This window comes from Bactrocera neohumeralis, unplaced genomic scaffold, assembly GCF_024586455.1.
Source record: "Bactrocera neohumeralis isolate Rockhampton unplaced genomic scaffold, APGP_CSIRO_Bneo_wtdbg2-racon-allhic-juicebox.fasta_v2 cluster11, whole genome shotgun sequence".
NCBI classification, from domain to species: domain Eukaryota; kingdom Metazoa; phylum Arthropoda; class Insecta; order Diptera; family Tephritidae; genus Bactrocera; species Bactrocera neohumeralis.
The window spans coordinates 22,292,587-22,306,787 of NW_026089624.1; the positions used below are offsets into that span (position 1 = coordinate 22,292,587).

At 34.0% G+C, this 14,201-nt stretch overlaps 1 protein-coding gene across 1 annotated transcript; it reads left to right on the plus strand.

The window, feature by feature from the left end:
* Positions 1-2,060: 2,060 nt before the first annotated feature.
* On the plus strand, positions 2,061-7,090 carry LOC126766053 (uncharacterized; the record flags this gene model as incomplete). The annotated part of the gene is made up of 3 exons (XM_050483754.1): positions 2,061-2,673; positions 4,813-5,356; positions 6,670-7,090. Coding segments are annotated over exons 1-3 (1,578 nt in total), but the record flags the coding sequence as incomplete, so codon positions are not given.
* Between the last annotated feature and the right edge of the window lie 7,111 nt (positions 7,091-14,201).

Here is a 14,201-nt window from a genome sequence, read left to right on the forward strand (position 1 = left end):
CTCGCTGTTGTGTTTATAACATTAAGTAAAACTTTAAAGGCGTTTTTCTCGAAACGACATTTTTCAAAGTTGCTGACACCGTAACTCAACGAGAAATTAACCGATCCGAATTCAAATTAGTGTTGTATACATTTACTATACTATGTAGTGAGTATTTTTGAATACATTTACTATACAATGACCTACAATATTTTTGATTGGTTGAAAATTGTCAATTTGGCATTAAAAAAACGACAATTTTTTAATTAAAAAAAAAACGATTTTTTTTTCAAAATTAAGTTTAAGTTTAATAAACTTTTTGAACTTTTTTGAATATTTTTGTAAAAAAAATTTTGAAATATAGCTGAAAATATACCTTATTACCTCAAAGAAGTTCGAAAAATCAATGGAGCACTTGCTTTTAAAAAAATTCACGAAAATCGCCTAATTTTTCATGCGTTACACTGGTATAGCCCCTTAACTTTTATCGAAGAATGGCTAGCTAACTGGTGTATAAATATAAATGAGCATAAATGAAAGCATGTCACATTCTCGCCAAGACCAGAAACGTGTTAAAATAAACAATGTTCCCGTACCCCAAGCGAATGAAGTAACTTATCTTGGGATTCACCTGGATCGAAAGCTCGCGTGGCGAAAACATACAGCGAGTAAAATAACTTGCATGAAGTTAAGAACAGCAATTTAAATTGGTTTTTAAACAAAATTCTAAACTTAGCCTAGACAATAAAGTCCTGTTATACAATGCAATGCAATGCATAAAACCGATTTAGATGTATGGCATTCCACTGTCGGGTACGACCTGTGCAACAAACACTGATATAATACAAAAGTTCTAATCTAAAATGCTTCAAATAATCACGGGTGTACCAGGGTACATGCGTAATGAACACATTCATAAAGATCTTGATATTCCTATGATAAAGAAGGAGATAGAGGACAGCAGAATGAGATACGAGTACATATATTTCTAAACTTCGTGAACATCCAAACCAATTGGCTAATACCTTGGTAAATTCCTGCAATTAAACACTTTTAAAAAGAAGTGATCTACCAATCTACTAGAGAGCAACGAGAGTGAACAAAAAAGCTCAACCACATTCTTGAGCTTTTTTAGTTTTAAATAGATTTAAGATTTGAAAACTTATTGTAAGGATTTACCAAGCAGATTCAATAAATAAAGAAATGTTGAAAAAAAACTATTATCATTAAGGTACCTCACATACAATGACCAATCATATGGAGCAAAGTCAGCCGGATATTTGAAAATCCTGGTAATGGTTATAAGTGGGCTAGGTCAAGATTTCGCTCAAATTTATCCATTTTTGGCACAAGGATACACTGTCGTGGTTTAAACACGCCCACTCAATTTCATTAAGATAACTCAAATATTGGCTGATATATCCAGCATAAAGTCACCTGGAAGTTCGAAAATCTTTATATTAGGTATATGGGAGTTCAGGGATGTAGTGGCCTGATTCGCCAATTTTTGGCCTATCCTGGCATACCTTTGCTTGAAAAGGATTCTCTCAAAATTTTATATCTCAAACGTTGATCGATATTTTCGGTCAAAAGTCAACTGTAGATACTGGGCCCACATATTCGGTACCTAGGCTCTTGAACAGTTTTTGTTGGATTTTGGCAATTTTTTGTCAAAAGGTACTTTACTTTTACTTCAAAGTTTTATTCCGTTATATTAATTACTTTATATGTTTTCGATTAATGGCGATTTGTTAGTGTGGCAGTGGTCCGATTACGCCCATTTACGAACTTGAAATTTTTTTTTGTACCAAGGAACCTGCACACCAGGTTTTATTAGGATATCTCAATTGTTACTCAAGTTAAAGTTTACACGGACGGACGGACAGACAGACAGTCAACCGGATTTCAACTTTTCTCGTCATCCTGATCATTTACATACACATAACCTGATATCTATCTCGATTAGTTTTAGGTGATCCGTACAACCGTTACTTTCGTTTATTACCCTTCTTATTTTCGATTTTAAAGATATAGAAAAAAGTTTAAATTATCATTCTACAGTTGTGACAATAATAGATTTAATGGGAGTAGCATACGTCAATGTAACACTAGATCGTAATTTCCTACGTTTCATAATTCAATATACTGAACAAAACGGTACAATACTACATTTCGCAAAAGGTAACAACGTCACAGATTGCGGCGATAAAATCGTGCCAATTCGAAATTGCACCAACACATTCACGAAGATTTTCTACAAGAAATTACTCTTCACCGCTTGTGCTCAACAACTACACTCCGGTGGCACGGCGCATTGCAATACCCGTCCCAGCCACCTAAAACCGTTGGAAGTAATAGACGATGGTATCATCATTTTAAATTATGTAACTGCTTTTATTAAAATGGACAACAGTTCCGGAAAAAACATCCATGGCACATTTCTGGTGACATTCGATGAAGAAGGTGAAATAAATGGGTCTCTATTCTCAAATATGAAGAATATTGTTGGACGACACCACAGCTCAGCGACATCGGCGTTCTTTAATATCACTGGTCATCAAGAAATTCTGAGTCTATCATACCTACAAAGGTTTAACAGCAAGAATCTACAACACATTGGAGACATAGATAAAAAGCTGACATCAAGGCCAGCAACGTTCAGCGTGACCAACCCCTTCATTGTAGCTATTGAAGGTGCTCCAAAAATCAAAAAAAGAGGCACACATTTTCCTAAATACTCCAGTCAAAATAGACATTCCAGCTTGAATTTATTCCCAAAAAGCTGGATTTTTGTGCAGGCCTTGGATCCGTTATTACAAACGACATGTCAAAAGTCCCCATGTGCGTTGTTTTTTATTCGAGGTCAAAGGTCACAAATTTGCGTTTTTTGCGTATAACTCTGAAACAATGAGAGCTACCAAAAATGGTTAAAAAAAAATGTGTAGATCGTATTTTCTACAAAAAAGATTTCAACACGTTTTTCTCTACAAAGCATCGCTTTCGAGATATCGTGACTTTAGACTACAGGTAAGTCGTATTTTCGATTATATGCACACATCTGAGATAGTGTACACTAGGGGTATAACTTTTTTGCAACATAATATTTACATGGCCGTACATGATGAGCAATGGTGAAAAAATTTTAACTGCGTTTTTACTTTTTTGTTTTCTTTCAAAAAGTTCCGGCACCAACGCAATTGAATTTTTTTTATTTTGATAAAAAAAAAAATTTGCAAAAAACGAGTTTAAAGTTTTCAAATCCTATAAGCCTCAATGTAAAAATTTGCACTATTTTGTGGATATCTCAGAAACCATGCATGATATTGATATACAATTTTGATACGATATAAAACACTATAAAATCTACGTTTCGGTAGCATTAACTCAAAAAAAGTATTTTTTGATTATTTTGCAACAAATATTATTTATTATTATTTATATATAAGAAAAATATAGTTTTTGTTAATTCATTTTCTTTTTTTTTAATTACACATATATTTTATTTAGAGTTAGAAGCAATAAACTTAAGATTTAAACTGCGCTTAGATTTACATTTCGGATAAATGTCTTTTATCAATTTGATGGCTCGTTCTGCGCATATATTCGAGCGCTGTTTATTTGCAATAAATGAGTCTTCCTTCACCCAGTGTTTTAAAAAACATTTGTGCGCTGCTTTAAAAGGCTTTACCGATGTTTCTCATTTTGTGAAGTCATTTACATGTAAACGGTGGTCGGAAAACCATACGTCATACCAAGCGCCGCATATCAATTGAGAAATAGGCAAAAGTTTGGGTTGGGTTTACTTTAGTATCTCATTTTCACTGCTTATTCCTCTTAAATGCGTGCACGGATTTTTTTAAATTTATATAGCACGAATAGCCAATAAATTAAACTTTGATTTAAATGTAAATTTATTATTAAATGTTAATTTGTTTTTTAGATACAAGTAAGCAAAAAACGCACATTTTCACATTTGCTCAAACAATGGCTCTCTTCTTTTGAAGTTTTTGTTGCACTGCTTGCAAAAAATTTAACCAATTTAACACACATACATTCTTTGAAATATATTTAATTGAATTAATGATAAATTATGAATTTTAAAGAGCAATTTTATGTACAATTTAATAAATAAAACAGCTTTCAATTACGTGTTATACTGTTCCTCGAAATGTAAGCAAAATTACTGAATATGAACTGTCAAACGACGAAGAAAATAAGCACAAAAGGAAGACATTAATAACCCAACGAATCAAAATGGTAGGTCTTATATACATTTGGATTACTTTACATAGGACTCGTTTCGGATTGATGGTTGTAAGTATTAACACATGTGAAAAGGGGTGGGGTGGGGTGGTGGGGTCGATCCTTAGGGCCACGCTCAATTAAGGTTATGCTATATATTTTAATAATGGAGTAATACATTAGTATTATGGAAAAAATGTTGGTTGGGTTACTTCTGTATTAACGGTATTTTGATTTCAATGGAATTCAAATTTTTATTATACTATATTCGCGTGCCTTATTTAAAACGTGTTTTCGCAATTGGAAATTTTTAATCTAATTAAATAAAATAACTTTATAATGATGTCAAATAACCAATCAGGTAAATATAATACGTTATTTAGTTCTCTGAAAAGTGGGCAATATATTACGTCCATATAACGAAAATTTTCGCCTGCGGCGCTTGTTTCAATGTAATATATTATACTGAAAACATAATGAAAATTTGGAATAAAAAATCGCGCGATTTTTTATTACAAATTTTCGCCTACGGCGCTTTTCAGGGAGCTTTTAAAACAGTATTATTTAAAATAATATCTAATTTTTTCAAAGATGATGATATTGCATCCACGAGTGCTGCAGCAGTAACGTGTCCTGATGCTACCACAATACAGCAGTGGAATATAGTGAAAATGGTCAACTACTTGGGCTCACATGAATTGTGTGCAGCATTTGCCGAGGTATACGGTCTGTTGCCAAAAAGCCGGCTTTGTACCATTCACAAAACCAAAATGGCATTGGACAAACGCCACCCAGTAAGATACTTTAAATGCTCTAGGGGCAATTGTAGGACGAAGTCCCTTATTTCAAGGGCAGCGGGCACGTGGTTTGAAGGCGTCAAATTAAGCTTTCCCCACGTGTTTTACCTAATGTATTGCTTCGCCCACCGCTTTACGCGGGAAGATATTTATAGGGAGAATTATGCGAGCGTGGGAAAGAAATTGTCATCTGCCACTATGTCCGACTGGTATAGCTACTGCAGGAAAGCGGTAGTTATATTTCAGTTAGACCACCAAGAATTCAAAGGGAAGATTGGTGGTCCAGGTAAGGTATTGCAGATTGACGAAAGTAAATTCGGGAAACGGAAATACAGTCGAACTTCCATAACTCGAACTTCTTTAACTCGAATTTTCTCTAACTCGAACTAAATGGGTTGGCAGTAGCATTAAGAGAGTAATTAACATATAAATTTCCTTCCGTAACTCGAACTTCCATAACTCGAAGTTCTCCATAACTCGAACGAAAATACATAATTATGACTTCTATAACTCGAAGTATTGTGCTTTTCTTTCATTCTACAACTCTCAGTATCCTGGCCTATAACTCCAAGGCCTGGATGACTGGCTTAATTTTTGAAGAATGGGTTCTAAATTTGGATAAGCGCTTTCAAAGTACTGGCCGAAAAATTTTATTGTTTATTGATAATTGCCCAGCACATTCTAAAGACGTACAAAGCAAACTGAAAGCCATTGAACTGGCATTTTTTCCACCGAATATGACCTCTAAATTACAGCCGCTGGATCAGGGAGTAATTCAAAACTTGAAAGTTTTTTATCGTACCAGAATAGTAAAAGAAGCACTAAAGCGTATAGAGGCAAACGAAAAACAAGATATTACACTTACGGATTGCATCAATCATGTAACAAAAGCTTGGGATATTGACGTCAAAAATCAAACCATAGCGAATTGCTTCAAAAAAGTTGGATTTGGTCAATACTCTGAATGGGAAGAGGAAGATGACATACCTCTGAGTTTTTAAGTACTACTGATGAATATCGAAATGTAATTGAAGCTGATTACGAAGCATGGTTAAAAGCAAACAAAATAACTTGCAGTGCTACTCTTCAGGATTATATTACAGTAGATAATGACCTTTGCACAACTGACTTTCCTACAGATGCTGATATTGTTGAGAATTACTGCCCTGAATTAGATGATCCAATATTAAGCGGAACGGAGAGTGACGGTGAGGGATCGGTAGAAGAAACTATTCACCAGCCTCCAAATGCTTTCCAAACATTGAGTTTATATTTGCAAACAAATGACACTACAACTGATGAGCACTATACGGCTTTAAACAAATTAGAGTCATTTTTTACTGAAAATACAAAAAAAAGAAAATTTTCAGTCACTAATTTCTGAATACTTCACTTCACTGTAACTTATTACAGTTTTCTGTAATGTGTGTTTTAAACAACAAATACATATTCATCATTTAATATACTCTAAATTAGCAATTGAGTTTCTTTAAAAAAAAAATTTTTTTCTATTACTCGAAGTCTCCCTAAGTCGAAGTTTTTTTTGGGATAATAGTGATTCGAGTTATGGAAGTTCGACTGTATAACAAAGGTAATAATAATAATTTATATATAATGCAATTATGTTTATTCAAATACTTTTCTTTTTTTCAGGAAGACGCGTAGAAGGGCATTGGGTGCTGGGTATGATAGAGGATGGCAGTGAGGACCTCAGACAGGAGGTATGCCCTGACAATGTGCGTTCCGCTGAGGTCCTCATCCCTCTTATTCGTAAAAATGTACTAGAAGGAATAACCATAAGGACAGATTTTTGGCGCGCATATGAATGCCTCCCTGAATATGGTTACATCCATAAAAAGGTTAACCATAGCGACCCTGGGAATCCATTCATCGCCGAGGATGGCACACACACCCAAAGAATCGAGTCCCATTGGCGTGTAGTGAAGAGATTTTTTTATAAAGACAACTATAATAATCCGGCAAACTGTGCTGATGTTATAGTAGAGTTTTTATGGAGGCGGGAAATCCAAAAAAAAAATACAGACCCATTTATTTCTTTACTGGGTGTTATTAAATATGTGTATAACACAAAATAAAAAACCTAAAACATACAAATGAAAACCCAATTTTATTATTTAGGGGGTCTTGTATAAATGGTTGGTTGGGTTATCTTGGTACTTCAACTACTTGTATGCATTATTACCGATACATATACAATTTTTAATTTTCAGTGTTTTTATTATTTAAATAAAGTGGATTTCCACTTTAATTCATTGAAATATTAAAAATACTAAACATAGAGTCACTCTATGCGTAAAAATACATAAATTTTATAATAATTAGTGAAAATTGTATGGAAAAACTACGATTTTACACCATTTTCAGGAGGCTACCCTAGAGCCCCCCGTGGTCCTAGGGGGGGGGGGGAAGAGTGCTATTATTCAAAATCTCCATTCATTGCCTTTGAAATGAGGGGGGTAGCAAGCCCTCAGCCTCCTCCCCCTTTGCGCAAAACCTCTGCAAAATGAGATACAAAACTGAACATTCCCCAAAAGTTTTGTTCGGTGTTTGGCAATGAGTATGAATGTCAAAATGCAGAGTATAGCCCTTGAGTTCCAACGGGCGTTGCTTAGCCATGGTAGAGTCTTAAATTTTATATAAGGAAAGATTTTGTTTTTTTCATAATATTCGAACGCTTGTCCCAGCTCATACAGATACTGCACGTCATCGCGCCATTTGATGCATCTTACTTTCAATTTTTCTTTGCCTTGAGCGAAACATCGAAATTATTGATCATTTCTGGAAATATATCGTACGAAATATTTGGTGATATTGATTTTCCATCCAGTGACTCATCCATTACATGTCTTAAAATCAGATCTAAAATATGATGTTGACAGCCCACATATTGCGGTGAATGTCAGCCTTTTGTTGAAAAGTATTTTTGGAGTGAGATAACAACTTCATTTTTATGTCCTGTATTGACGGTTGTTGTACCACACACAATCATTTTGATGGAGCCCCATAGTTGAAAATTATCGAGAACATCCTTGATGCCTTCAAATATGGTTGAACTTCTTCCATTATCAAGATCCAAGACCGCCAATCTTACTTCTCTGAACTCATTTTTTAGCACCACGGCCTGTATTTCTCTTTTGCCGAATTTCTTCCCATCAAAATGAAGACACCAAATATTATTCTTGAGTCAGTTGTTACTATTTTCACTGCTGCCTTTGTTGAACAATTCGCTTGTTTAAGCCTTGAAGGTATTTCAAATTCTTCATAATTCGGGATGCAGTAATCATCGTTCGCGTCGCTTGATGATATTGAAGATATTGATGAGTTTAATATACTATTATTTTTGACGGAGGTATTTTCTTACATTTTAAAAGCTATGGATGGGTGAAGCTTTACATCCTTAGTAGTTGTGTACCCAACTTCTCCGTTCGTTCTTATTTGGAGTTCATACAGCTCTTTATCTTCAGTACCAAGCCACATACCGTTTTTATTCGTTACATCAAATAATTTGTTGAATGAGATTACCATGTTTGTTCCACTGCGTTTTTTTAACGATTTCTGATATGTTTCTATGAGTTTTTGTATTTTACGTTCAAGGGATACTTTTGCTATGCGGCCTGCTTCGGAATTTTGCACAATTCGTTTAAACATTTTTCAATGTTTACTATTTCACGTCTTTTCGTTGTACTTTTTTAAAAGCAACTAAATTATTTGTCCACACTTTTGAATTTTTAAGAACATCTTTTTCACTCTTTTTAAAAGACATTATGTTTTTGATGTTAAATAGTTATTTGTCCACATTCAATAGCTTTCGCCAGAGATAAAGAGATGTTTAACTTCTCTCTCACTGGAAGTGAGAGAGCAATTGCTAAACGTCAAAACCACCTAAACTTTGACAGTTGATCGAGTTCAGGAGGTTTTGACGTTTAGCAATTGGAAAAGAGGGACGACCAGATTAAAATCCCGCCAAATTAATATTCGAATGGAGACATTTTTCATTTTTTCGTCTCCATTTGTAACGGCCATTAGTTCGAAGAATAGCGAAAGCGAAACAGCACGTAATTTGGAAGATGTGAGTATATTTCAACTTTAATTAAATAAATTTGCATTTATTTAATACTTTTTTATTTTATTTCACAGATAAAATGCCGAAAACAACCAGCAGTTGGAGGAGATGTATTGTTGGCTGCAACGAGGGAGGAAGAACTTTTGGTTTTCCAAACAGTGGAACGGATCTCGAAAGGTGAGTGAAAAACATTAAATAGTGCAAAAAGTGTTTGTGAATTTGTGAAAAATTTCGATGAAATAAGTGTTTCGATTGTGCAATGAAAATAGTAATTTTGGATTGGTTTGAATTTCCGTGTGTTTTTAAAAGTGATGTGCTGAACAAGTAGAGCGCGACAGACTGCAAGCGACATCTGTCAAATATTAAAATACACACGTTCTTATGGACACAGTCATGTAGTCGTGCAGCTGCCTCAATAACTGTGTCTTTAAGAACGTGTGTATTTTAATATTTGACAAATGTCGTTTGCAGTCTGTCGCGCTCTACGTATTAAGAGCTTAATTGTCAATTTGTTTCCATTGCCGTTAATTAACTAAATAAATTATTTTAAAGTAACGATTTATCTTTGAATATTTATGATATTTATAAAAAAATCGTTCTTTAGAATATTCATTAAATATGCACTTTTTGCACTATTATTATTATTATTATACATATTTTATGATTATATATAACATTTCGTATTTTCTTTTAATAGGCGTAAATGTTGGCTCAAACGTTTAAGTGTTTTTGAAGATCAAAATGAAAAAACACCTAAACATATTTTTGCGTGTGAGCGGCATTTTTCTGAAGAAATGCGTAACGTAAAAAAATTGCGTCCGAGAGCCGTTCCGGATATAAATTTAATTATTGAGCCAATGTTTAACGCCCCAAATTCTTTTTTTGAAAACCCTATTGAAATGGGCGTTGAAGATTTTTTTCCCCAAATGGAAGGATCTGGCTCAAATGCACACGGTGCATCGAGGCAGCTGCTTCCGCTTTTAGAAAGGGAAGACCGCGATAATATTTTAGAGCCTCTGCCACTTCTTGAGGAGGAACTACTAAATAGTAATGAAAAAGCCGTGCAAACAGGTAGGGCTCTGACAGCAGGGACAGATAAAAAAAAATTGAGGGAAGAGAACAGGATTTTAAAAATAAAATTAGATGAAAAAGGACAGGAGAATAGAAGTTTAAAAGCTCAGTTGGTCCAAATGGCAACTGAATTAGAAAGATGTAGGGGAATGTTAAGAAGTAGTTCATCTAGGGAAGAGTCAGATCCTCTTGAGATAGTTTGCAGCAAAGTTCCTCCTCAGCACCTAACTTCTATTCTCCTGTCCTTTTTCATCTAATTTTATTTTTAAAATCCTGTTTTATTTGTTTAGGAGTAGTTTTTTAAATAGTAATCGCCAAAATCGCGGCCGGCGATATGATAGTTTTTTTTAAATTTTAGCTTTGGGTGTATTTTTTTTTTTGTCGCCAATCGCTTACCGCTACCTAAAGCACCAACTTAGTTTTCTCTCAGAAAATACGTTACATAATTTTGTCGCAGATTGGCCTCGTTTCCCAGGTTGCACCCAAAGCAGCATAAAGTCTTTACAAGAAAGGGACTTTCTTTTGAACAAAAGTTCATATCAGTTTCTTGTGATGAAATGTCACTGAATTGTCATTTGCAGTATGATAGGAAATTTGATAGGGTGATAGGTCTTAAAGATTATGGCGATGAAAATCGCACATCTAGAATAGCCTCAACTGCAATGACCATAATGGTGCAGGGTATAGGTGGGGAACCTTGGTCCCACCCGTTAGCTTATTTTTTTATTAGAGGCTCATGTAAAGAGGATGTCCTCAAGAAATATATTCTTGAAGCCATTACCCAACTTCAAAATATAAGGCAAGTTCCTTGCCATTTTGTTTGTGACCAGGGTACCAATTTTCAAAATTTAGCCAATTTGTTAGGTGTTTCAATGTCACGGCCTTTTTTCAACGTTAATGGTAAGGAAATATGTTTTTTTACGATAGCCCCATTTATTAAAATGTAGTCGAAACTGCTTACAAAATATGAAAAATAAAGTTGATTATAAAAATAGTCGCATATGTTGGTCAGATATAGTCCATTTTTATAAACAGGACTCTAAGTCGAGTTATCGGTGTGCGCATAAGTTAACCGATGCTCATATTTACCCCAATACCTTTCAAAAAATGATAGTTAAATTCGCGTCTCAAGTGTTAAGTAATACGGTCGCTTCAGGTATGCTTTCTCTTTACAGCTCGGGAGCCTTAAGCTCAAATACCCTGAGCTTTATTAATACCGCGGATTTCGTTTCTTTTCTCAATAAATTATTCGATATTTTTAATAGTAGTTTTACTGAGGCCATTGTACCCACTAAAAAAGTTTTTATAAGTTCCCCAGAGCAAAATCAGTTTTTAGATGAGGCAGAAAAAGTTTTAAAAACAATTCGGGTCGTAGATGAGTTAAGAAACAACACATAATTTCAGTTTTATCAAGGGGTGGTTAATTAACATTAATAGTTTAAGACGATTGTGGCGATTGCTGTCACACTCAGGATTTCCTTACCTAAAGACAAGACGACTATGTCAGACCAGCTTAGAGCATTTTTTTGATCAGATTAGAAGTAGGGGGGTACTAGAGTTACACCTTTCATGTTCTCTAGTTTATTTAGGAAGTCGTGGGGTTTACGTTACGTAAATATCGTAACAAAAGGTAACTGTGAGCTGCCTTTAGAACCCGAAGCCACAGTTATTTCAGAACATAGCCATAATGTTCTTCTTAATGTGTGCAATGCTTCCATTTTAAGTGACCTTTCTTGGCAGGATTTCCAGGGTTTACCACGGTCCGAACACTCCATTGTTAGATCCATTACTTTATATAGTAGTTTAGAAATTAACTTGTTAAAGGAAAATGCTTTTAATGATTTTTGCGGCTACCTTTGAAAATTTTTAAAATGCACACATGCCTCCTGCCATTACCTTATTTAGGAGATGAAATTCCTTCTGATGAATTCATCTTCATACACCAAAACCAGATCGATAAATGCAACTTAGTGAAGTCGCCTCAAGAATTTGTTGCATTTATTAATAATTTAGAAATAAAATTTGTTGATGAATTTGACAGAAATTGTCATAAAATAGGATTAGGAGACATTTTTTTTACTAAATTAAAAGATATTAGGCCTTTCTTGTGTTGTGAAGACAGTGACCCAAAGGTAGTTATTGCTCTATTTATTAGAATTAGAATTTATTTTGTGACAAAATTTTTAAATAAAGATTTATCTTTACCCAATTTTAAGAATAAAATTTTGTGTGTTTCACATTTGTAGTTTTTATTTTCCTTTTTAGTGGTTGCAATGAGCTAAATATTTTTATACTAAAATAAGATTTTTAAAGCAGATTCGCATTAAGAGGCTCTAAAGTTAGAACGATAATAAGGATTAGAAAGTTTTAATTACAAATTAGAATTTGGGGCTTAAATATTGGCATTTGTATATACGTTTATTTTTATAGTTTTAAGTATTATATTAAGATACTGTGATATGAAGTGATATTTTTTTTGTTATTTTTTATACTATTATATATGAATTGTTATCGTTTTGCTTTTTTTTCATTTTTTTATGTAAATAAAATATTAATGGGTGACATAGGCCTAATGGGGAACCGAGCACCCAAAAATAACTTCGGTAACGCGCCCTTTTGCATACCTCATAGGTGGTGTGGAAAATGCGAATTGGGTGTTTTATTTAAAATGCCCAAAAAATAGCCTTTTTTCTGATCTGGCTTTTTTCTGGTCTGGCTACAATGGATACAATAAAAATCGCTAATTTGGAGGCGCTCTCACACTGGAATAAGTTTAACATCCCCTTATTCCTGGCTTTCGCGATGCTGGCTAATTTGGAGGCGCTCTCACACTGGAATAAGTTTAACATCCCCTTATTCCTGGCTTTCGCGATGCTGGCTAAACCAAGACTGGCAAAGAGTAGCAATATAAAGACAATGAATACAAAACGAATTGAATTAATTGTAAAATGTCACAGTTAGTCGACGCTTATCGCATATTTACGTTACGTGAGGAAGAGAAGCAACGACAATGAATACAAAAGCAATTGAATTACTGGGAAAATATTACAGTTAGTCGACGCATATCGTAAAGTTTTGTTGTGTGGTTTTGCGTTCTTTTACGTATTTGATAATATTCGGTGATGCTTTTTTTTCTATTTATGGGTGTATTATTTTTTTTCACAAAATGTAGAAATATTTCTTCTATTTGTGCGTTTTCTTATCGGAATATTGCTCACAATAAAGAAATCATACCTACTCAAAAAACAACGTTTTTTGTGTTAATAATGCCTAAACGTAGATTTTATAGTGTTTTATATCGTATCAAAATTTTATATCAATATCATGCATGGTTTCTGAGATATCCACGAAATAGTGCAAATTTTTACATTGTGGCTTATGGGATTTGAAAACTTTAAACGCGTTTTTTGCAAATTTTTTTTTTATCAAAATAAAAAAAATTCAATTGCGTTGGTGCGGGAACTTTTTGAAAGAAAACAAAAAAGTAAAAACGCAGTTAATATTTTTTCACCATTGCTCATCATGTATGGCCATGTAAATTTTTATTTTTGAAAAAATTGTTAAAAGTTATACCCCTAGTGTACACGGCACTTTTTTTAACGGGGTTTCCACAGTAGGAATACTCCACAATATATTTTGATCTAAATCGGACGCTATTTTATTGATGAAATTTTATTTTTTATTTAAATTTAATTCTTCATAGTCAGTCGTTTCTTCCTCTTGCTTGATTTGTATCGACTGCTCCAAGAAGAGAGATATATCAGTTATATCCTCATCAATTTCGAAACAATCTTCATCTGTTGCATTTGATTCAATGTTCGTGCAAGATTGGCCTTGACAATTGGTACATATCGATGAACAATACAATCCAACTTTTCTGCACCCGCAATTGTTTATGCAGCCTTTTTTGGAATTTCAAAAATTTGTATTGTGTATTTTTTCTGGAGCAGGTGGTGGTAAAGTCTGGATTGGCTCCAAACTATTATTCATCAATTTACAGCCCCAATCTTCAGGATTTAGATCATTGC